At 41.0% G+C, this 23,413-nt stretch overlaps 1 protein-coding gene across 2 annotated transcripts in view; it reads left to right on the plus strand.

Moving 5' to 3' along the window:
* Positions 1 to 2,499: 2,499 nt before the first annotated feature.
* LOC102301831 (supervillin) overlaps positions 2,500 to 23,413 on the plus strand; it is a 59,778-nt gene continuing 38,864 nt past the window's right edge. The window contains exons 1-2 of one of the 2 annotated variants that reach the window (XM_005928136.3): positions 2,500 to 2,883; positions 20,838 to 21,327. In XM_005928136.3, the coding sequence (XP_005928198.1) occupies positions 20,948 to 21,327 (380 nt within the window). In that variant the 5' untranslated portion in view covers positions 2,500 to 2,883; positions 20,838 to 20,947. Of the gene's footprint in view, positions 2,884 to 12,182; positions 13,055 to 20,837; positions 21,328 to 23,413 lie in introns of those variants that run through there. The other variant, XM_042223313.1, reaches the window with a different exon arrangement.

Consider the following 23,413-nt stretch of genomic DNA (forward strand, 5'->3'; position numbering starts at 1 on the left):
TAGATAGACCCTGCACATCCTAACACCAGTGTGTGTGTGTGTGTGTGTGTGTGTGTGTGTGTGTGTGTGTGTGTGTGTGTGTGTGTGTGTGTGTGTGTGTGTGTGTGTGTGTGTGTGTACGCGCGCGCACTCGCAGAAGGGCATGTCGCTGTATTAGTCTATTAGCCTCTGACTAATAGAGGAAACTCATATAACCTGTGATGGCATGACTCTTGTTAGAGTGCAACCAGCACAAAAACATGATTGGAAGACAAAGGTATTAGAGTCACACTCACACACACACACAGTTGTGTTTTCATATCTTTGTGGGGACATCTAATTAACATAATGATATCCCTAGCCACTTACCCTAACCATAAAAAATGAATGCCTGACCCTAATCCTTACCCTAACCATAACCTATTTGTAACACTGACACTAAAACCACATTTTGAGTCTCAAAAATACTTTCAAACTCATGGGGACGTGGACTTTGGCCCCATAAGGGATGTTGGTCCCGACAAGTACAGTAAATTTCCAATTTTTGGTCCCCACAAAGATATGTAAACACAGTACACACACACGCACGTACACAAACCAGTCTGTCTTCTTATCTGCTCTTGCTATTCCCTTTTAGTTTCCAAGTACACCATGACAGGAATGAAGCCATTCAAGTTAAATCTCAACTAGGCATGATTTGTTCCAGAAGTGTGAAAGTGAAACATTAATGAGCATTTCTGGGGGGGTTTCTCTGTAGGGCTAACAGTCAGCAAAGAAGCCAAAGGAAAATGCTGTAAAGTGAACAATGCTCTCACAATCTATAAATCTGTATCTATCACACAGCAGGAAGTTTAGTTTTTTTCTACATCTTAGACATTCTGGAAATCAAGAGCTGACCGTATTGCTTCAGAATAACCTGTTTGTAACCTGTTTGTTATGTTTGATGAAAAAAAGACAAATTACACATATTAAATTTTTGTTTTACTTTCTCTCCTGAATGCAGTACAGTGTAAAAGCTGTTCATTGTACATAGGTTTTAAGCATTCCCTCATTTTTTAAAATATTTTGTGCCTTTACTTGAGAACTACTGCTCAGGTGGCCTTGAATGAAGAAACTGGATTTTTTGTTCTTGCTTTCTGTTTGTTAAGCCTCGTAACTCCAACCTATGAATCATTTAAGCATGAAGACATACCTAACTCAAGGGACAAACCACAGTTGTGTCTGCACAAAACAACTTAGCAAATACCTTATTTTAAATTGTGTCTTCAGGCACTTTGTTTATAGGAGCCTGTTGCGAAACACATAATTTGTTCCCAGTTCTTTAGTTGAATCTATGAAAAATGCCAATTTTTGCACCAAAAAGGTCAAAGCGCTGTTAGCTGTAAACTTGGCATAAACCAGACAAATGGAGGACAAAGGAAGAAACTGCAGGCCTTATAAACCTACATTTCCTTAAGAAAGAGGGGAAAAATCCAGGAAAGACCTGACACAGGACCTGAGAGATGCATCTGGTTCTGCAGCTGTTCAGTCAACTATTCACTGAAATCTCATTAGAAATGGTCTCAGTGGAAGGGTGGCTGTCAAGAAGCCAGTCTTAAGAAAGAGAAACAGGAAGAAAAAGCTAAGATATGGCACATTACACGATAACAGCACTGAAAATCAGGGGCAAAAGGTCTTACGTGCTCAATCCAAATGAAAAGTTGCCTATGATAGTTCGGTGTGTGGTTAGAATAAAGGTGTTCATTCCAAATTCTGATTTTCAAGCTCTTAAGAGTTTTTAAACTAAGTTCTTGCCTTAGATGCTGTATTACGATGTGTATTTGCACATGTTTTTGCACCTATTTCTCATTTTCCTTGCAAAATATAAAGAAATGAAGGGTTGGCTCATGACTATTTCACAGTGCTGTACCTACAGTGCCTTTCAATGAACACCAGGGTGCGCTGCAAGATATCAAAGCGGGTCTTCGCTTAATGAGCAACCAAAGTGCCAGATATAGAACTCACCTGCTTTGCATTATGTGGTTGCATGTGTAACAAAATCTGTAACATATAAGAAGCAGCGACAGTGACACGCAAAGAGAAAGAGGGGAGAGTGTGTTTTTAAAGGGTTGGGCTTGTATACCCCCCCCCCCACACACACACACACACACACATTTTTTAGTTTATGGATCGATAAATAGTGTTAAAGCTTTCAGTCCCTCACTTTGCCACTGGCTCAATTATTGTTTTTATTTTAATCAGTGCGGTACAATGCGGTGTATCAAGCAGCACAAACAAGAAATGCCCCAATATGGAATACACATAATGTAGTCATGTAAAGCTTTTGGCATTTACTAAATTTTGGCATTTACTAAATTTAACTTCTTGGTATATAATTACTTTTATTTTCTTACTGTACACACACAGACACACACACAGTCATAATTTATACATTACAGCTAGGAAAAGGGGCGTTTACTGGAAAGACGCGAACGCACCGCCGTTTGGTTCTAACCAATCAGAGAAGAGATAGCATTTTAAGTTTGAAGCCACTCGACCTGCTTCCAGTAGCCGCTATCACAGCTTTTTCTCTCTCTGCATACTGACCAGGCAGGACTCCGCCGTGCTGACCCCTCAGTTTCGGTGAAGGGTGGTATGGAGAGCCTATCTGTCTTCTGAAGAAGGCAAGTGCTGACTCATTGCTCACTTTGCTTTCATGCCGTCTGTCGTGGAGGACTCGCTCTTGCCGGTGAAACGCTATCTGACGGCTTGAACTACGTGCTCAGGTTAACGTTAGTGCTGCCCCCAAACTTTCCAAAACAGAGCGAGTGTTTGAACAGCTGTATCACAGAGGGTCTCTTTAATATCTCGACGTGTATGTGGTTGTTTGCTGGCGCGTAAGGAGACCTCCACGGTGGGTCGCAGGTATGTTTACAAGTTAGGGGGTTATTTTTTCCCCCCTTTTTTGTAATGACCGTGTTGTTATGGCGTAACTAACTCCGGTGCTGTCACGCTGGATGTTTGAAGGCATTAGTACAAACTGTGTACTTCCTGTGAACAATTTGAAGCATTTAATGGCTGTTTGAGGAAATGCTCATCTCTGATAGTCGTGCATTTTTGTATATGGAAAAAAATGTTGCGCACAAGGATATGATGCATGCATTGGGTCGAAACACTCATTGTAAATCGGCTGTCATCGCCTTTTTCATATTTAGCTTCGTATTTTACTCAGTGTGAGTAAAATGTTGCTTTTTATAAAACCAGTTTTAATCTTTCTGGTTAATATTGCACTTGAATACGCCCACTACCGGCTTGTTCCCTTTAACTGTATTCATTGAGCAAAACGACTCCAAACGCTCCTTTCCATCTATAGGTCCCCCCCGTTAAGGCAGTTCAAGTGTGACATGTCAAATTGCATGTTAAAGTTAGCTGGTTTTATGCGTCCCCTCACTCTTTTACTTATGTTTCGGCAAATTAGTCAGCAGAGAGTTGTTGAGCTCAGTCTCCACAGAGGGGAACTAACCCTGGGCGCAGTGAGTGAACATTTGAGGCCTGTTCTGCAAAACCACCTGTGAAAACAAAGTGATAAAAAAAAAAAAAGACAGAGAGAGAGCGATAAAAATGAAAAGGCTTCAGGGCCCACTGCTGTTACAGTAATGTCACTCCAGCTGGCACATAATAGTTTGGAGCCAGAGTCGTGTTTATCTGTGTCAGACTACCATGGCTGTGCAAATACTCGCAGACTGCTGGGGAGGTGTGTATGATTGTCTTTGAAGTATGTTTTTCTTTTTTTGATCATATGATTGGGTCTGGTTCTTGTCACATGCCCCGAAGCATATTTAAATTCAAAATGTTGTCCTTTTTTTTGGTTTTTAAGGGAAAGGTGACCCTAGAGTTGATTACATTCTGTTTACTTGTTTTTCATCTGTCAAAAAGGGTTTGATGTATGATTTCAAGAGTCGCTGTTTTCTGAAATTATGAATAGAACTAAAGTTTTTTTTTTTTTTTTTTGAATCCCAGGGGTACTGTGTTTAAGGCTTGACTGTAATTTTCCCATTGTAAGGCATTTCAGTGGCTTGTGTCACAACAGGCTTCCCAGGACCTTCATGAGCCAGCTGGTGTTGAGCAACTCAGGGGAAAAAAACCCCTGATGCCTTGATAAGATGTACTATGTGCTGTGTGTCAGGCACAGAACAGGATGGCACATGTTAAAGCATTGCTCTTAATCGCTGTTGTAATGGGGCCTGTTTCTCTGTGGGAATAAACCCAACACTGAAAAGGTTGAAATGCTTAGCAGAATCTAAATAAAAGCAAAATGCTCTTCAAATCCCATGAACCCATATCTTATTTACCATAGAACATAGGAAACACATCAAATGTTTTTATTGATAAAATGTACTTTTTTTGGGGGGGGGGGTACTTTCTGATTTTGAGTCCTATGTTTTGCCAGGTTTACCAGGTATGTCTGATATAGAATTTTACTGGCCTGTTGCTATTTAACCTAATTAGCTGCAAAGTGTTCCTCTAGCTATTTTCTTTATAGCTCCAATTACTTGTCCAGCCGTTTGCTGCCTCAATTCTAACTTTTTTGAGACATGTTGATGCAATCAAATTCAAAATGAGCAAATTTCTTTTTTGTAAAATAGCAAAAATGTCTCACATTAAACATGTGGATTTTTTTTTCTGTTTTTTATTGTGAATAAAATATGGGTTTATGAGACCAGCAAACAATGCATCCTGCTTTTATTTACAGTTCCTCTCTCTCATCTGCATAGTGCTGCTGCACATTACCTGCCTTTTCTTTGAGCCATGCAAAGACCATAAACAAAGAGAGACAGAGACTCTATTGTTGTCAAGCAAAAGTAAGTGTTTTGCGGTGGCATTGGGAGGTATTATCATTCATCCAAACACCTCCTGTCAGTCTTGGGGTGGTAACGGATTGTCCCTGCAGGGATCTTGTTACTCAACACTAGTGGAGAAGTGTGCCGTGGATGAGGGCTTTTGCTGCACAGACTTGTTTTGTTTTCTTCTAGAAAACTCAATTCCTGGATCACTGCCATTACAAGAAAACAATAACAAGGTGTACGAGGCTCTTAACCATGGGCCAGTTCCCTGGAATCATCCCGCAGAATCAAAGACCGTGGGACATTGCCCTGCTACTTGGTGGCTGCGCATTTCTTTCCTTGTTCGTGTGTTGTTGTTTTTTTTGTTTTTTGTTTTTTTTAATTTTTTTTTTTCTGCTATCAGAGAAATTTCCCTCTTGTTTGCAAGCGACAGATGGGTTGAAGACCTGTCATTAAGGCTTGTTCTGCATTTTTGTGAACACTGTCAAAATGTTTTTTTTGTTTTTTTGGTGTTTGCACCTCCGATAGAGTGTTGCTTCGCTCAAAAGTAATTAAGGGATGTTTATTTAAAAAAAAAAAAAAAATCTGTAAAGTTAGAGCTGTCAGTTGGGCAATGACTGTTTTAACAAGACTCTAAAGGCAAAGTACCAAAACAAGCACACCAAGATTTCCATATTAATTAAAAAAAACAGAAACAACCGACTAAAATCACATTGCTTTGTATTTCAGTTCTACAAGGAGTCTTTCTGTCTTGTAATTCTTTTAAAGTGATCTTGAGCAATAGTTCTCCAGGTTTTCTGAAGGTCTTCTTGACATTGACTGCTTTTTCACTTATTTTCGGTCCAGTCCTTTCACAGAAATGTTTTCAGAGAAATGTTTTCCTGTTTTTCTTGTTTGCTGTGAATCATTCAAGCATAAAAAAGGCAAAACTCAAGATATGAACCAGTGTTGTGTCTACTCATAGCAGACACCTTAGAGTTTTAAATTATATCTTTTGGTATTTAGTTTCACTTCAAAGAAGATCGATGTTTTATTTTTATTTTTTATTTAATCTGTGAAAAATGTCAAAGTTGACACAGTTTAAAATGCATAAAATAGTAATTTTGGAGGCAGCCGACATCCAAAGCAGAACTTTCAATGTCCTTAAACGACGCTGGCAAACTGTTCCTGAAGACTACTGACAGAAATTACAGGAAAACTTGTCTAAGAGTTCAGATTCACTCTGTTTTGCTTTATCTACTGTATTTCCATTTATGTTTGCATATGTTTCCATAAATCATTGCACCTACTTCTTATTTCCCAAGCAAAATATAAGGGAATGACGGGGTGGCTCAAGGCTTTTGCATAATACGGTATGTGTGCAGGTCCTACAAAAAGAAAACCTCACATAGCCTGACAGTGGTAAAACACTGAATGACTGAAGCATTGTTTTGAACAACAACAAGGACATCAGGAAAGAGGAGGAAGTGTGGAAGAAAACATCAAAAATCAACAAAGCACAAATAGGAAGAAGAGTTAAATTACTTCTTTAGACAGTTTTTGTAACCCTGGCTTCATTTTATTGTTATCTCTATTTTCATACTATCACTTCTAGTTTTTTTTTCTGTGGTAGAGGCTTAGCTAACGGGACAACCGGTTATTCCACATACTTATGACAGTGCCCCCAGGTGACTGTCACTACAACTACAACTTGCTGACATGTGTCTCACCAACAGACTACCAGTGCAGTGCTATGTTGGGACCTTAAAACCCACACAGGAAACCACTAGCAGAAAAGTGGTCAATCATATTCAGTGATTTCAAGACAATGTCCCTGACCTTTTATGAATTGGAAAGGTCCCGAATTAAACTTTTGTTAACTTTGAGTCGAGTGAAGTGACAACTACTGAGAGCCCAGGATCCTGATGATTGTCATATGACAGGGTTTTGATACGTTAGTGGAATTTCCGAGATGTCTGGTCGTGACAGAAGAAATGCGTGGCAGGTATGGACACTCCTTGAGTTTGTTGCCACATTGTAATCACAATCTTATGACTGAAGAAGGCTTTACTCACTTCACAATAATATCCTCTTTGACAGGATAAAGTGTACATGTACAGATGGGCACAAACCTCCAGGGCTGAAAAAATTAGGCTGAATGGTGCAGAACAACTGCAGTTCCTCAGGTGGCCACTTGAGGCTGACTCCCACAAGCCAATCAGTCCTCATAGACTCCTGTATTAAACATAACTTGTTTCCAGCCTATTAATTATAAACGTTTTTCGGTCTCTGTAGCTAATTCGCCCTTTCACACCAGTTGTGCAAACTTGTTGGTTTTTATTCTAACTTAAATTAAATCAACTTGACAGGTACTCGCTGATATAGGTAGTTTTTATCACACTTTATGTAACAGTCTGTCCAAAAAGTCCCCTCAGTTATGGTGAGGGGAATTCTAGCGTTTAATTGTGTGGTACTTAGTGCTAATAGATGGGTATCTCTGGCTGTAGTGTGCATACATACAGTGGGGCAAAAAAGTATTTAGTCAGCCACCGATTGTGCAAGTTCCCCCACCTAAAATGATGACAGAGGTCAGTAATTTGCACCAGAGGTACACTTCAACTGTGAGAGACAGAATGTGAAAAAAAAATCCATGAATCCACATGGTAGGATTTGTAAAGAATTTATTCGTAAATCAGGGTGGAAAATAAGTATTTGGTCAATAACAAAAATACAACTCAATACTTTGTAACATAACCTTTGTTGGCAATAACAGAGGTCAAACGTTTACTATAGGTCTTTACCAGGTTTGCACACACAGTAGCTGGTATTTTGGCCCATTCCTCCATGCAGATCTTCTCGAGAGCAGTGATGTTTTGGGGCTGTCGCCGAGCAACACGGACTTTCAACTCCCGCCACAGATTTTCTATGGGGTTGAGGTCTGGAGACTGGCTAGGCCACTCCAGGACTTTCAAATGCTTCTTACGGAGCCACTCCTTTGTTGCCCGGGCGGTGTGTTTTGGATCATTGTCATGTTGGAAGACCCAGCCTCGTTTCATCTTCAAAGTTCTCACTGATGGAAGGAGGTTTTGGCTCAAAATCTCACGATACATGGCCCCATTCATTCTGTCCTTAACACGGATCAGTCGTCCTGTCCCCTTGGCAGAAAAACAGCCCCATAGCATGATGTTTCCACCCCCATGCTTCACAGTAGGTATGGTGTTCTTGGGATGCAACTCAGTATTCTTCTTCCTCCAAACACGACGAGTTGAGTTTATACCAAAAAGTTCTACTTTGGTTTCATCTGACCACATGACATTCTCCCAATCCTCTGCTGTATCATCCATGTGCTCTCTGGCAAACTTCAGACGGGCCTGGACATGCACTGGCTTCAGCAGCGGAACACGTCTGGCACTGCGGGATTTGATTCCCTGCCGTTGTAGTGTGTTACTGATGGTGACCTTTGTTACTTTGGTCCCAGCTCTCTGCAGGTCATTCACCAGGTCCCCCCGTGTGGTTCTGGGATCTTTGCTCACCGTTCTCATGATCATTTTGACCCCACGGGATGAGATCTTGCGTGGAGCCCCAGATCGAGGGAGATTATCAGTGGTCTTGTATGTCTTCCATTTTCTGATGATTGCTCCCACAGTTGATTTTTTCACACCAAGCTGCTTGCCTATTGTAGATTCACTCTTCCCAGTCTGGTGCAGGTCTACAATACTTTTCCTGGTGTCCTTTCGAAAGCTCTTTGGTCTTGGCCATGGCGGAGTTTGGAGTCTGACTGTTTGAGGCTGTGGACAGGTGTCTTTTATACAGATGATGAGTTCAAACAGGTGCCATTCATACAGGTAACGAGTGGGGGACAGAAAAGCTTCACAGGTCTGTGAGAGCCAGAGATTTTCCTTGTTTGAGGTGACCAAATACTTATTTTCCACCCTAATTTACGAATAAATTCTTTACAAATCCTACCATGTGGATTCATGGATTTTTTTTTCACATTCTGTCTCTCACAGTTGAAGTGTACCTCTGGTGCAGATTACTGACCTCTGTCATCATTTTAAGTGGGGGAACTTGCACAATCGGTGGCTGACTAAATACTTTTTTGCCCCACTGTAGTGCATGGACACAGCTGGCTAACCATGTCAGAAACCAATAACTTCGGGCTCAGGAATAAAATGAAAACAAAACAATGTTCCAGCATCCAAAAGGCTAAAACTAAGAGTTTAAAAGATGACTCTGCCATCTAATTTGAGTGCTAATGTTTTATATGTAAAAGGGAGGGTACCCACTCTGGGCAAGGGACAAGTTGCTCCCCCAAGTGGAGGAATTTAAGTGTCTTGGAGCAGTAATGAGGATGTTGTACTGGTCTGCTGTGATGAAGAGAGAACTGAGTATAAGATGCTATGTCCAAGTGCTTTGGGTAGCATGAGACTGTGGATAAGAGTGGCTAAAATAAGGTTCCCCCGTAGTGGGTCTGGGTTCTCCCATAAATATAGGGTGAGGAGTTTGGTCGTTCTGGGATTCATTGAAATGAGCCACTTGAAGTGGTCCGGGCTCTAGGATGCCTTCTGGATGAGATATTCTGGACAAGTCCTATAAGGGGAGGCCACAGGACAGACCCAAGACATGCCGGAGAGATTATAACTCTTAGCTGTTTTGGGAACGTGTGCAGTGTAAATAAGACGGTTATTAGAGTAGATATTGTTTCACCTGGTCAGTGGAATTTAAGTATACTGAGAATTTCTCAGTCTTTAGCTATAGTGTACTTGAGAAAGTCAGGCACAATTCCACTCAGCCCTGTTGCTCTCCTCTTTCTTGCGCTGACCCATCTTTTCTTCCTCAGCTCTCAGTAGGATTTGATGTCAATTGCACAGCCAAAAAGTTCAGCAGTACAAATATTTATATAAACCAGACGGGATGTGACAGTGTGAGGAATAGGAACTCCACTGGGAAGATGCTAGAGGGTTATCCTTGGGCTAATCTCCACTAAGACATATTTATAAACCTTGCTAGCAGTTAGAGTGGACCGCTTCCAGCTTCAGCGCTAAGATGCAAACTGTATTTGGTCAGCAGCACCACCACCGGGACCAACTTCAATAACGACGTCTGTTTAACCAATTTAATATTTGCATGGCACATAAACATATGGTTATACTTCAGGGTTTCGTTTGATTTGCACAAACGCGTAATAGTTTCCATGCGTTGAGGGAGCACAGGGGATTTCTCTGTACTGCCTTTCGCTTTGTTTTTTTTTTTTTTTTTTTTTTTTAGCTGTCAGAGCCGAATTTCATCTGACACCACCGTCAACTGACAACAAAGCCTCAGAGTAAAATATAAGTGAGGTAGTTAGTGTATCTGCGGTGCTTTTTTTTTTTTTTTTTTTTCTGTGCTTGTCAGCCAGCGTTTTTATTGCCTTCAAACCCATATGAGTGGCAGATGTTACCATGAAATACCCATGAATAAAACATGCACAGTTATTGGTAAACCATATTTGGGGGGAGTGTTTAAAGGCAGCAATACTTCCTGTTCTGAGCCAAAGTTTGCATGGAAGTATTTCAAGCTTACAGAGCAAATCCAAATAAGGCCTCTTGTTCATCATATATGCATGTCATATGTGGGGCAGTAGACGTTATGTAAATGTAATTAGCCATAAACTTTGGAATGAACTGCAAAACAGCATTTTTTTTTTTTTTTTTTTTTGGAAACTTCGGAGGGGGGGGGCCTTCACTTTTTTCATGAGCGTTTAATGTCGTATTTCTGCTTTTTCTCCTTACTTGACACATTTTAGTTTGTCTGGCATTAAGTGGTTAATACCACTACTGTTAATACTCTATCTCTCAGCCATGACCCATCCCCCTGCAAGATACTACGCCCCCTTTAACCCTCCACTCACCCCCTGCTCAGTAGCATTCCAGCTGGCCAGATGGTGTCTGCCCTGCACAGTGGACACCACAGAGCTGAGAGGGAGAAACCCCACTGGCAGGATGAGACATTCCACCCCACTAATTCCCCCCCACCCAGTCCTCATTTTGCGTCTTCTTTCTCTCTGTTCTTCTTCTCGGTATCTCAGAGGCTGCTATTCTGTGGAAGAACTCTATGCTGATAAGTTGTTGCCAAGCGGAAAAATCTCATTATGGTTTGTCAGGGTCTTCAACTCAGCTGTGAGGAAGAACAACAGCAGAGATAGTTACATGCTCTTATTTCACATACAGCTATCGAACAGCTGTCTGAAAAGAGAGAGTGGATTAATTCTCATGTAGTTGAGGTCATGTCATTTTTAGCTACTGAAGTTGCTACTTTAACATGTGCAAACCCATTTATTTGTCAAATGTCCTGCCTCTGGGCAGTTTTTGAATTTAGTTTTGGTTGTGCAACAATATTTGCATTCGATCAAAAGTGGCCTCACAGCAGGAACTACTGATATAAATCGTGGAAGTGCATGCAGAAGAGAAGGAACAATGGATGCAAACATCAGTTCTCCCTCGCTTAACTGACCCAGTAGAGGTTTTTGTAAAATTGAAACTGCTTTTAGTCATTTACTTTTCACATTTTCCATCGTAAGTTGGCAAAACCGATGTGCTGGAAGTGTTGCTGGAGCACTAAAATTCTTTCTGTGTGCCTGCTCTGGGGGTTGTGGCTTTAATTGCAGCTACTATGCTAGATGTATCCCATTTAACAAAAAAAACCCCCAACATCTGTCTGGGTGTTTGCTTCTGCTGTGCATGTGTGTGTGTTTGTGTGTGTGCACGTATATGATCTCCTGGCTAGATAAAGTACCATAAACCCCACCCTTCCTTCTCACCGCTGCAGCTTCCATGATTGCAGTATTTTGTTGGAGAGGCAGTGTGTGCGTTTCTCCTCGCCTATCTTCTTCTTTTTTTTTTTTTTTCTTTTTTCTTGTGTTCCCCTCGTTGCATGTGCACAGTGCATTTGTGTGAGTGTGTTTGCTTGTTTGTTTTTCCCCATATGCAGTGCTTAATGGCTTCTCTGAATGGAGGAAAATGGAAAGCTTGGAAGGCTTGGACAAAAACATAGTCTGTAAATAGAGAAAAAAAACGCACACTCGCGCTGTCCAGTGTAACTTTGAGGCTTGATTGTGTTTGAATGACATGTAGCCAAATTAAATATTTCCAGGAGGGGAAGCTGCACGCTTTCTTTGTCTTTCTGGTGACATAAGTAGTGCTGCCTGAAGCGGGTCAGTGCATTTCTACAGCACGAGTACCCACAGGGTTGTTATGTCAACTGCTTTTCGGGCTACTGGCTCCAGTCAGCAGGACTTCTGGTAAAAGGGATTTAAGGGACTTTGTGTCTCTGTGAGAAAGAGAGAGGGGGGGGGGGGGGAGAGGGGGAGATGGATTAGTCTCAGACCCTGTTGTTTTTTGTTTTTTTTGCAGTAGCAGATTTTGTCCTCCTCCCTCTGCTCCTCACCCCCATATCACCAGACTGAGGCCTCTCGGCACCCTGGAAACACATGCCCCACAAAGCCATCACATCCATCCCCCCCTTCCCCACAAAAGCCCATTTTCTCCAGCTTTCTTCCCATCTCCCGTCCTCTTTCCCCACACGTTTTCCTGTTGGACCCTCTTGTCTCCGTTCACAATCCCTTTTTTGTATCGTCCTCTGCCCTCCATACTCCTGTCTACAGCTGCTTTTCCTTCCTCTGTCACTTTAACTCCATTTCCCTCTTTTCCCTCACAGATCAAAGGGATAGTTTAGTCATGTGATTGAAGACCCCGTTGCCAAGATAGACAAACACACCCTGCTGTCAGATTGAAACTCTGAAGCGGACTCTATTAACTGCGACGGGGATGCGAGCAGTTGGAGTTGTGGTTCAAATTTGCCAGTTGTTGCAGGCAGGGCACTTAAACCACCTTAAGTGCTGAAAGATTGCTTTTTAATGAGACACACATTGAACACTCACTATGTGGTTAATTGTTATGTGAGGGTTGCTTAAAAAAAAAAAGTAACACACCCTCCATCTACCGTCCTCCCGGGCCACATCACGGTGCATTTTTTTTCCATTTGAAAAACATTGGTTTGATTGCTTGCATGGATTGATATACGTATAAAACATGGGGTTATTGCATTAGGGCTAGTGACCTGTGTCTGCTTTCAGTGGAAAGGCACATGACCTGGTTGTAGTCATACACACCCAATGCAACATATTGTATACCAAACAAATCACAGGACTTCTTGTGCTTCCTGTCATTTTTCTGTTGTCGACAGCGGTAGGATGACATGTTGCTTTCTCTGGACATAAAAAGAACACAATAATGGTAAGATCTGATATTATTATATTACTTCTTTGAGTAAGAATATTTTTGTGGACTAACTGTTTTTGTGCCAGTGACTTTTTGACTGCTTTTGAAGTGCAGTGAAGGTGGAAGTTTGTCCTCTCGGGTGTTTGACCTGTGACTCTGCAGCAGAGCTCCTGGTGGGCTAACCAGGCCTAGGGCTTCCTTTACAGATGTTTGTTGGACTTAACTGGGCTAAGGATTTAATATTATTACGTGTCTCTCATCTGTTTCTATGTGTGCATGTATCACTTTAACCCTACCCCCCTCATGTTAGCACCTGTGGAGAGGAAGTACGATAGAAACCATTGCACAACATACATGAGTCCAAAATGCAGTAGAGACTTGCACACTGAGCTGAGACGTGCATAAATTGGGTACATTTTCTTGAGGGCTGGATGGGTGATGTCACAGTCTCCCTCAGAGGCAGTAAACACTGATCTTTTCTTACTTTTACTGGAATTCATCAGTAAAATTTGGGGATTCACATTAGATGGCCAAATCTCAAAGGAAGGAATACTTTTGGAAGTTGCTCGCATATGCTTCCTTCCTCTGCATTAAAGAGCACACTTTTTTACTTCCATCTTTTGTTTTGTTCCTTCATGGCTCCTGATGCTGGCTGAGGATTTCTCAGCACACCACCAGCTGTAAATCCTTTTTTTCTTCTTTATTTCAAAAATGGAAGGCCAGTTTGTTTTTCCACTGGCACCTGGTTTTCTTAGTGGAGCAGAGTTTCCACTCTCCACCCTCTTCCCTCAGGAAGAGACTGTGTCAGCAACTGGCTGGCTCTGTCTTCAGCAGCTCCCCCCGATTTTGTACGATTAGGAAAAGAACATTTCTCTGATGGTTTACTGTTTATGTGAATTTGTGAAGTGGCTAAAATGTTTTCATGATGATACAAAACAACATGTATATCCTGTGTACTAATGGCCATAAAACAACTTGGCAGATTTGAAACCTGAGAGCTGTCACAGTCTAGGGCTGTCAGGTGTAAATGTCTGTGGTGTTTAGGGTTTCAATGAGAAAAAACAGAAGACTTGTGGGAATTCTGGCAAAGCTGAACTGAAACAATACTGAAAGGTTGGACACGAGTTCATATCGGTCTTTGGTTGCGAGCTCAATATGTTTCATTGGTCCTGTGACTTCTCTCATTAAGTTGATGACTTACAGAGCTGTGGGCTTTGTGGTGAAAGGCTGACTGACTATCTGTCATAACACCTTAAATGTTTGCTAAACAGTGCTTACATGCACTTTGGTTCATTCTTTACCAGTGATGTATTTTTTTTGCATATATACACAGTTAAAAGCCTTTTCCATACAAATCTACTATTCATAGAGTAGAGTGTTGACCACAGTCCTGCTCTGTCCTCTTGTTTGGACATGTGATTTCTGACAAAATCTAGTCTGGTAGACTACAGGTCAATATCTGCCTCTAGGGCAGCATTCTGTCTGGCCCTTATCTCAGAGTAGTTTCTGTGTATGCTGTTCTTATGAATATGTCAACAGGTGTTCATTTCCTGTAACTCAAATCATCAGTGACCAACAGTGACATGGTGAAAATTAACTGGGTTTTCTCGTTTGAGCTGCTTATACCAGCCAGTAAAACACTTGACAGTTTAACTGCAGGCAGCATAATTGTTTTATCCAGTGAGTTTAAGTGTTGTAACTTCTGCATTTGTGGTATATTGCATTTCTTACAGACGTTATGTAATCTCAAGTAACTCCTTACTTGAGAGGAGTAAACATTTTAAGATGGCCCTGTCATGTAGTACTTAGACTTACAAGAGGAAATGATTTGAAGATATTTTGAGTCCCAAATAGATGCTGCCTGAAACAATTCAAAGTTTTTCTCACTACCCATCCCTTCTATTTAAGAGAGCACTGGACATTTGCCAGGGTTGAGAAAAAGCTTTTAGGAAGAAGGATATGGGGCACGGCCAGGAAGTGACATACTTGGCCTGTGTTGAGACAGATCTTCCTCTTGTAGACAGTAACAGCTCCCAATGGGCAACAAAAGGTCAGAGAACACTCTAGTGATTGGAAGCCGATGATTCAGTTTGTTTGCGTGCCCTAGAGGAGCAGAAATATTATTGCCCACATAAATTAGCCGGTAGGACTGGTATAACTACATAGTGAACAAGACAGACACATTGTCACCAGTGACACAAAACAAAAGAACAAGGTGTTTTGTTTTTTTTTTTCTTTTTGTCTTTGTTAACAAGCTGCTCTCAAATATGTGATGTGATCCCCTTTCAGGGACAATCATACTGAACCAGATGACTTAGCTGCTGTGATGGGAACAGATGTTTTGTTCTGTTGGGAGCTTTGGCCCTTTTTTATTGTTATGTCGACTGCTATTACTCCTTTCACTTATGCAGGCCTGTCTTACTGCTTTTTTGATCCTGGTAGCTGCGCTTGTCTTCATTGCTCAAGAAATAACCATAAATAGGTAAAGGCACCATGCAGTGTTTTGGTGTTGTAAATCACCTAACAAAACAAATATTCTGGGTGAGTCCACATGTGCTGATAGAGGGGGTGATGATTTTTAAAGTATGACTCACAACTGCATTTTGAGTCCCCTTGTTGCTTAAAATAACAGAGGCGGCTTCCAAACAAAGCAGCCTCGACGTTCTGGGTCTCCACGGATAAGCTTTAGTGCACTGTGGAGCTCTCCTTTTATAGGTAGTGACCTAGGTGAATTACGTAAGCGCGCGCACACACACACGCGTGCGTGCAGTCCTGAAATCAACATCTAAATGAAGGATCCTTTTTGCCTTCATAAGGCTTTGTTTTGGTGTAGCATTGAGTTCAAACCTAAAGGTCAAGTCAAATTAAAGATTTCTGTGTTAGTATTTGTTGCGAAAATGGCTCCTTGCTTCAAACAGGTCAGGGAACGTCACAATTTAGGGTTGCTTTGGTTCTACTTTGATTTTGGTGGTTTTACCATATTATAAGAATGTAAACTGTGAAATACCCTAAAACAAATTAGGCTTGATGAGAAATCTAATACACTCTAATCATAAATATCTGTTTCTTTTTGAGCTCTGTAACCCAGAAAAGCTTCAGTCTTGGAAGCGGTGTTCCCAGTTGATTAGGCGTGCGTGTTTAATTTCTCATTTGGTTTTCGTATTGTGTTGTGAACTCTGCTTTAAAAGCTTTTGCCTAGTCTAAGCTGGGATGTGTACCCAGAGTCTGTTCTAGTTTAGTTGCAGTTTTTCCCACAGAGCTAGGTTCCAGTTGTGGTCAGAAGTTTACATACACTCATCATGGGCATAAATGTCATGGTAATTTGGGGCTTTTAATGATTAATTCGAGCCGTTTTTCTTCTAGGGTGGATATGATTGTACAACATATCTTCAATGACTTTAAATAACAAATTGGGTGCACAAGTTTAGAGAAAATCCAGAATAAATCCAATCCACACAAGAAAAGAAGTATACATACAGCCTCAAATACATACAAACACCCCCAACTAATATTTGGCTAAATGTCCCTTAGTAATTTGTACCACAACCAGATGCTTTTGATGCCATCAACAAACTTTTGGTATAATTCTGGCTGAAGATTTCACCACTCACATACGTCTTTTCATTTGGGACCAAATAGCTCAAGCTTAGTGCAGATCGAAGAAGGAGAAACTGAGTTTCTTGGACATTTTCCTGAGTATTGGTCAATCCAACGAGTCCTGTCAAACAAATCCTTTTTATGGCAGCAAAGAGAAATTAGCAGTTGTAGTCAATCATGATGACTAATGAGAACTTAATAGGCCTTATTTGTCAATCCTCAGCACCTGTGAAAAGATTTGCGTGAATTCATTTGAGCCTGTATGTGTAATCTTGACCCACTGTGCCCCAACTCTTGTGTTTTGAAGTAATTGAAGATGTATGCAGCACAATTATTCCACCATGGAAAACCGCTTGAAAAAACCCCAAATTACCATGACAGGATGATGAGTGTATGTGAACTTCAAACCACAACCTCTGGCGCTTACATCATTTGTTGTTAAGTAATACATGTATAAGAAGCTAGCCTTTACATACCTTAATACCCATGCACTTTGTGACAGTGAATTTTTTCTTTCTTTCTTTTTCTTTGTCTCATGCAGTGGGACAAGAAACCAGTTTCAGCCAAGACTGCACTTGGTTGCAACTGTAGTCCTGATTCAGCTCTGCAGTTCTGGTTACAGCGGCCCTCCAGCTTGCAGCTGCTCATCAGAACAAGAGCAGGAGTGCAGTACACAAAAGTTATTATTGTCAAGGCATAAGGCAAAACACTAATTGGAGAGGCAGCTAAAAGTTACCAAAGACCACCAAAACAGCGACTTAGTCTGTGATCCAAAAACGCAAAGACAGGAAGAGCTGGGACCAGCATGCGGGCAGTCACTGAACTTTTAAAATAGATGCAGGGGACTTTTCCATGTGTAATTAATTTGATTGTCGATGGCACATTTTCTTGAAGGGGTGACAGAATGAAAACTAAAGCACTAACATAAGTTGCCAAGCATAGTTTGTGGCACTTAATATACCTGGGCGTCTGTAGGAGAAACGGTGAAATGAGCAAAGATGCTTGACATCAGACTAACTGGAATCAATGTGAACTGTACTCATTGACTAATTTTAAGGATTGTTGGGATCTTTTCTACACAAAGCAGATTAATAGTAGGTGTCTAGGACATCTGCAGGCTTGTAAGAAGACTCAGACAGCATGGAGCCGTCCAACACAGTCGCAAAGTAAACTAAGGGAGACACTGTGGTCGCTCAGTGTGTAGAAAATCTCTTATTTTAGGTTGAAGAGGAATGGGGGAGGCCAAGGTGAAGACCAACAGACACATTTTCTCTTACTGGATGGCACTCGTATACATTAGGGCTGCCACGATTAGTCGACTAGTCACGATTACATCGACGACTAATTTAATAGTCGATGCATCGAAGCTTTGTAAGATCCCAAAAGACGCAGGAATAAGTAGTAGGATTTAAGAGTGTAATAACGGACTGAAACAGAAGATGGCAGCACTGCATGTACAAGGATGCCAGCTGCCGTTAAACCCCGAAGAAGAAGAAGCTGTGTCCCAGAATTCACTGTTCAATGTTTCCAACAATGGCGGCAGCTAGTTAGTTTTAATGTTACTCTTATTATTCTTTCTGGGTCACAAAATAAACGTTTAACATATTTTCAGGCAAGAATGTAACTGTGTAAACCTCAAATATCTGCTCAGTTTATCAAGACGCCACATATTTTCACAAGCGCTCCGACGTTTTCGGAGACGTCTGTTACCCACCAGCTCGATAGCTAGCCGGGGTTCAAGGCTCACTAGAGCCGGTGAGAACACCGGACTCCCGGCAAATCGTTTTCAAACCCACCGCCGTCTTTCGCTACTCAGGTTAAACATGATATATAAGTCACTTAGATAACTTAAAAATGTTATTGTTTGGCTTTTTTTCAGTATTTTATTTGTTCCTGAGTAAATCGGTTTGGCTGAGATTAAAGTTATAGTTTTTACACAGCTGAATAAACGTCAAGCAGACAACTGATTATCAGAAATGTGAGATGCTCGAGAGTATACTCCGGTGTCCTGTTATATTTTAGATAGCAAGGAGCAGACGGCTGAGTTTATTAAACTCCACCGAAACAATCTGCAAATTTCATTTAAATTTAATAAACTATCATCTTGTCTTTATTTTTAGTTAGCACATACCTTAAACACTTAAATCTGTAAGCTAATGATAGTTATATAAAGGCAGATGCATGCTGGTGCAATAAGCTGTACGATTTACGTCCAATGGACGCATGATCTGATTAGTCGACTAATCGCAAAAATAATCGGTGACTAGTCGACTATCAAAATAATTGTTTGTGGCAACCTAGTACACATACACATTCTGTATAATATACACCAGTTTCCTATGTAATATTTCAAAGCTGTATTCTCTAAAAGGGAGTCATTTATTAACTAAAAGGTGGTCAGAGATTGTAAGCACTCAACATTTGTTCTAGCTTATCACTGTTACAGAATAGGCTCTTAGAGTCAGAGCATTTATTCTACCTTATGATCAGACACACCTTTGTTTTTCCTGTTGCCTTGACCCATTCCTCAGTTTTCCTTTCTTCTTGCCTCTCACATGACTAACATTGCCCAGATGCGGAACACTTATTTTCCCATATCCCTGAAGTGTGAGAACTGATGTTCTTAATTAACTCATGCTCTGTATTTATAGGGAATTCGGGGGGCTATGTTTAACATGTGCCCCTCTATGGTATATGCATCTGTGATTAATGTATGGATACGTATACTGGTCATGCACGTGCATTGGCTAAAATGACCTGTGGTGTTGTTGCTTTTGGCTTATCGGCAAATATGAAGATGTTTGGCTAACGTTTATCTGTGGTGTCACATCGACTTTGCTCTGGTTAAATGTTTAGAGATGGTGTGACGAGCCTCTAAAAGACTTTGTTTTTTTTGTATAATGACGGTTTCTTTGTTTCCCCAATAAAAATACCTAACACCCCTCTCTGTCTTCTCTGTGACTTTTCCAAAGCATCGTGAGCATATTTGTGCTGTGAGAAACGTCTGTGGAAAAGCCCCAGTGCTTTTGGTCCAGCGGTCAGAAACGGTGCCTAATTATTATTGCTGTTGTCAGCTGGCAGTGCCGTTTTCAGAGCTCTGCGTTCAGACAGTGTGTGGTTTTTTTTTTTTTTTTCCCTCCTCTGTGAATACTTACTGGAACAAAGTGAGTTGAACTTAACAGTCTTGTTTTTTCTTTCTCCCTAAATCATTGTGACTCACTTGGTATTGAAAAGTCAAGTTATTTTATAGTGCTTTTTTTGGGGTGCTGAAGAATGTGGAAAGGAGATGATTAAAAGATGATCCTTTTCACAGACATGGGTAGCTGAAGCCTGTCTCAGCATGCATGGACATGTAGAGATAAAAATAAACATTTACTGATTCACACTAATGGACAACATAGAGATTTCAATGCACTGTAAAGACAGTCATTACTCCGGATAATAATTCTGAGAGCGGATAAGCTAGGTGCAAAGCTGTAAGGAATAACATGAGATTAAGATAATATTGCATGTGCATTTACCACTCTATACCCCCACCTCAACTTTCCAACCACCTCAAAGTCGGCCGATGTAATAGAGGTTCAAATCGGAGCCTCACAGCGGTGGTCGGGCGTCTTTGATCTGGCTGACATCATTTTCATGAGGTGGGGGCCAGATGTGATACGGCAGGGCTTGGCTGAGAGAGATGCAATTTGCTTAGTTTCTTATGAAAGCTGCACCAATGTGTGTGTTTCTGATTCCTGAGTTTGTCTTGTCAGTCAGTATTTTCGATATTTCCACAGGCTAGCATGGTAATGTTACCCCAACATCCCACCTCTGTGCATACTACACGTTCAAAAAACAAATAATTAACTAAGTAATTTATTTTCGTCTTATCTCAGAGTTCACAATCCTTCTTTGATGTGCTTTAGCAACGTTTATTATTTTTCTGGATGCAGTCTATTGAGGTCAAGGTTGTGCAAAATGTCCTCCGCAGTATCTGAGCTGTTACTGATATGCACTGATGCCTCTTGTGCCAAGTCTGAAGCATTTACCCATCTGTTTTGCATTGGACGTCTAAGTGATGTTGTACAGGAGTGCCCTCACTTCTCTTGTTTACTGTATGTGTTGGTACATCCGGTTTTAACCAGCTTTAATGGGCCAGTTGTCTGAAATTGTATCTGCAGGATGCACTAATGATGTCTTCCTTCCTTGTTTGCAGTGCTGGAATGATTTTGATGGAGTGAGACATTGCTGTCACGGGAGATTTTAAAGAAAAAAGTTGGATCACATATCAAGAAACTAGTCTCTTAAACCGAGTCGAACAGCGTAATGGATGGAATAGACACCCTGCAGAGCTCTGCGCCAGAGACCAAGGCTGAGCGAATTGCTCGCTACAAGGCAGAAAGAAGGCGGGAGTTGGCTGAGCGCTATGGCAACACAGAGGAGCTCACCTCAAAGTACGTGCGTAAGGACAGGAAAACTGCAGGCACATCCGAAACAGTGTCTTTAACAACAAAGGAGAAAGAGAAATGTGAGGATAATGGAGCAGAGCAAACATGCACCAGGAGGGGCTTCAGGAGTAAAATAGCAGAACCTGTGGAGCCTGCTAATGAAGAGCCCACAAAGAGAACAGCTCACCCCAAAACAGAAACGACTACATCCTCAAAATCAGAAGCTGTGCCCTCCATAAAGATGTCCTCCCATTCCAGGTGAGTTTATCCACATTGTCATAATATTAGATATTAAACACACACTAACCCGTTGTTTGTGCAAGACCAGTCTCATTGTTGTTTTCATGGTGACATAAAATTGGCCAGGGTCATGAAACAGAGCTGCACAGACTTGTGCAAGAAAATCCCCTAAGAACAGATAACTGATGCACATGTAAATCTCTTAAAACTAATTTCAGGAGAAGAAAACGTAGTGTATTGCTTTTCTGAGGTTTCTTTGATTTAGAGAACATTTGCAACAATTGGGCCATTTTTATTCAGCTATTAAATAACTTTAAATGGACTTGCTGGCTCCCAGTACGTGAAAAGGAGGTAACAAATCGGCGCATTTGGAGAACACTTTGTGCTATCTTCTGTTTGAGGTAAACACAAGTGCTAGCATTTCCAAAATTGGCCATGTGTGCAAAGAACAGGACTACCTTGTTTATTTTGCCATGGTGTGTTTTGCTGTGATTACGTACATGCTGCTTGCTTTGGTTCACTTCACAGTTATATGAGGGGCTCACAAAACCAGCGAATAATGAACCTCTATTGTCAGCTTGACTGGATGAAGAACCTGGAGGTTTCTCAGAGGAATGCTTGTTTCTGAGAATTGTACACAGACGGAGTAAAACATGTCCAGTCGTGGGTCTGGGGCTGTAATCATGCTGCGGATTCTGCTGCATGCACATAACTGGACTTGTCTGTTCCTGAATAAAGCTGCCTGAGGGAGTGATGCTGGTGAGGAGAAGAACAGAGATGGATAAGAGTGCTGAGATAAAATCAGAGTTGGAAGGGAATGAGTGTAGAGCTGTTGAGCTCTGCCAACTTTTCATGCTTTGCGCTTAATTAAGCATATTATAGACAAGCTATTTTATACACTGGAAAAGACATAACTTGGGTTATGGCCTTAAAATAAAAATAGAGCACAAGCAGCATGGCATGTTTCAGTGTTCTACGTTATCATATTTTATGGCAAGTTTGGCTAGTTTGATTACGTTTTAAAATAAATACATGTCTTTTTTTTTATTTCTAAATACATATTTTAACAGTGATCATCGTTCTGCTTTTGTGGCTTTATTTGGATTAGAACTTTCTCTCTCTTTTTTTTGTAAACAGGTTATGAAATGTGAGAGGAACTTCTCTCAGTGCGTCGGCTTACCACTGCAGAAAGAGTGTTTGGGGAAAGTACAGAGTGCAGTTTATGGACTGTTTTTAATTACAGAGAGCAGAAAGGCAGGTTGACAGGTTAAGGTGTTTGTGTCACATGCCTGTCATGTTAGCTACTATTTTTGTAAGTTCTGTTATGATGTTCACTACACATCACAGCCCAGCTGTGCAGGCTTACACAACATACATAAGTATGGTACTGTAGAAGCTTTTGTTGTCTAGGTATTCCCATATATTAATGGTTTTTAGTACTTCATATATTTTCCTTTATTTTAAGACATCTGCGTTCAGCATTGACTCTCATGTCTTTAGTGGGTCACACACATTTACTGAAACTTGAGCAACATTTTTGTGTAGTCTTTTACAGAAAGAGCGTACAGGAAACTGGAGCTTGGCTGTCTCGGTGATAATGAAAGCTGTCAACAGGCGTTTATCTGCAACAGACACGAATCTTTTCCTCGTGAAGTTGCAGTTGAAGGGTGACATTCCAAAAGTCTGCTTTTTGACGTTAAACTGTTACATTGCACCCTTAGCAATTTAAGAAGAATCCGTTTGGTAATGCTTTGTCATCCAACATCTGATGAGTTTGTGTGCATGAAAGCTCACTCTTTGGCTTCTTTCGCCCTTTATTATGATTTATTTTTTTTAATTTTATGTTAAAGACTCCTGGTTTTTAATAAAGGTAGGAATCGGAATCACCCCACAATACAATATTATCACAGTATGTTATGGATAGGCGTAGCTTTGGGTCACGTGGTGTCAGTAATAGTAATTGCTATATCACCTGTTCACGGCCCGAGGGAAATTTTGTGAATGAGTGGGTGATGGGGGAAGTCGACTTTTGCTGACCGCTCAAGCTTGGAATGTTTTTGATCACTGTTTTTCTACGGATTTTAAGGATTTGATAACAAATAAA

Source organism: Haplochromis burtoni, unplaced genomic scaffold (assembly GCF_018398535.1).
Source record: "Haplochromis burtoni strain Fernald_Lab_line unplaced genomic scaffold, NCSU_Asbu1 Contig_108, whole genome shotgun sequence".
Lineage (NCBI taxonomy): Eukaryota > Metazoa > Chordata > Actinopteri > Cichliformes > Cichlidae > Haplochromis > Haplochromis burtoni.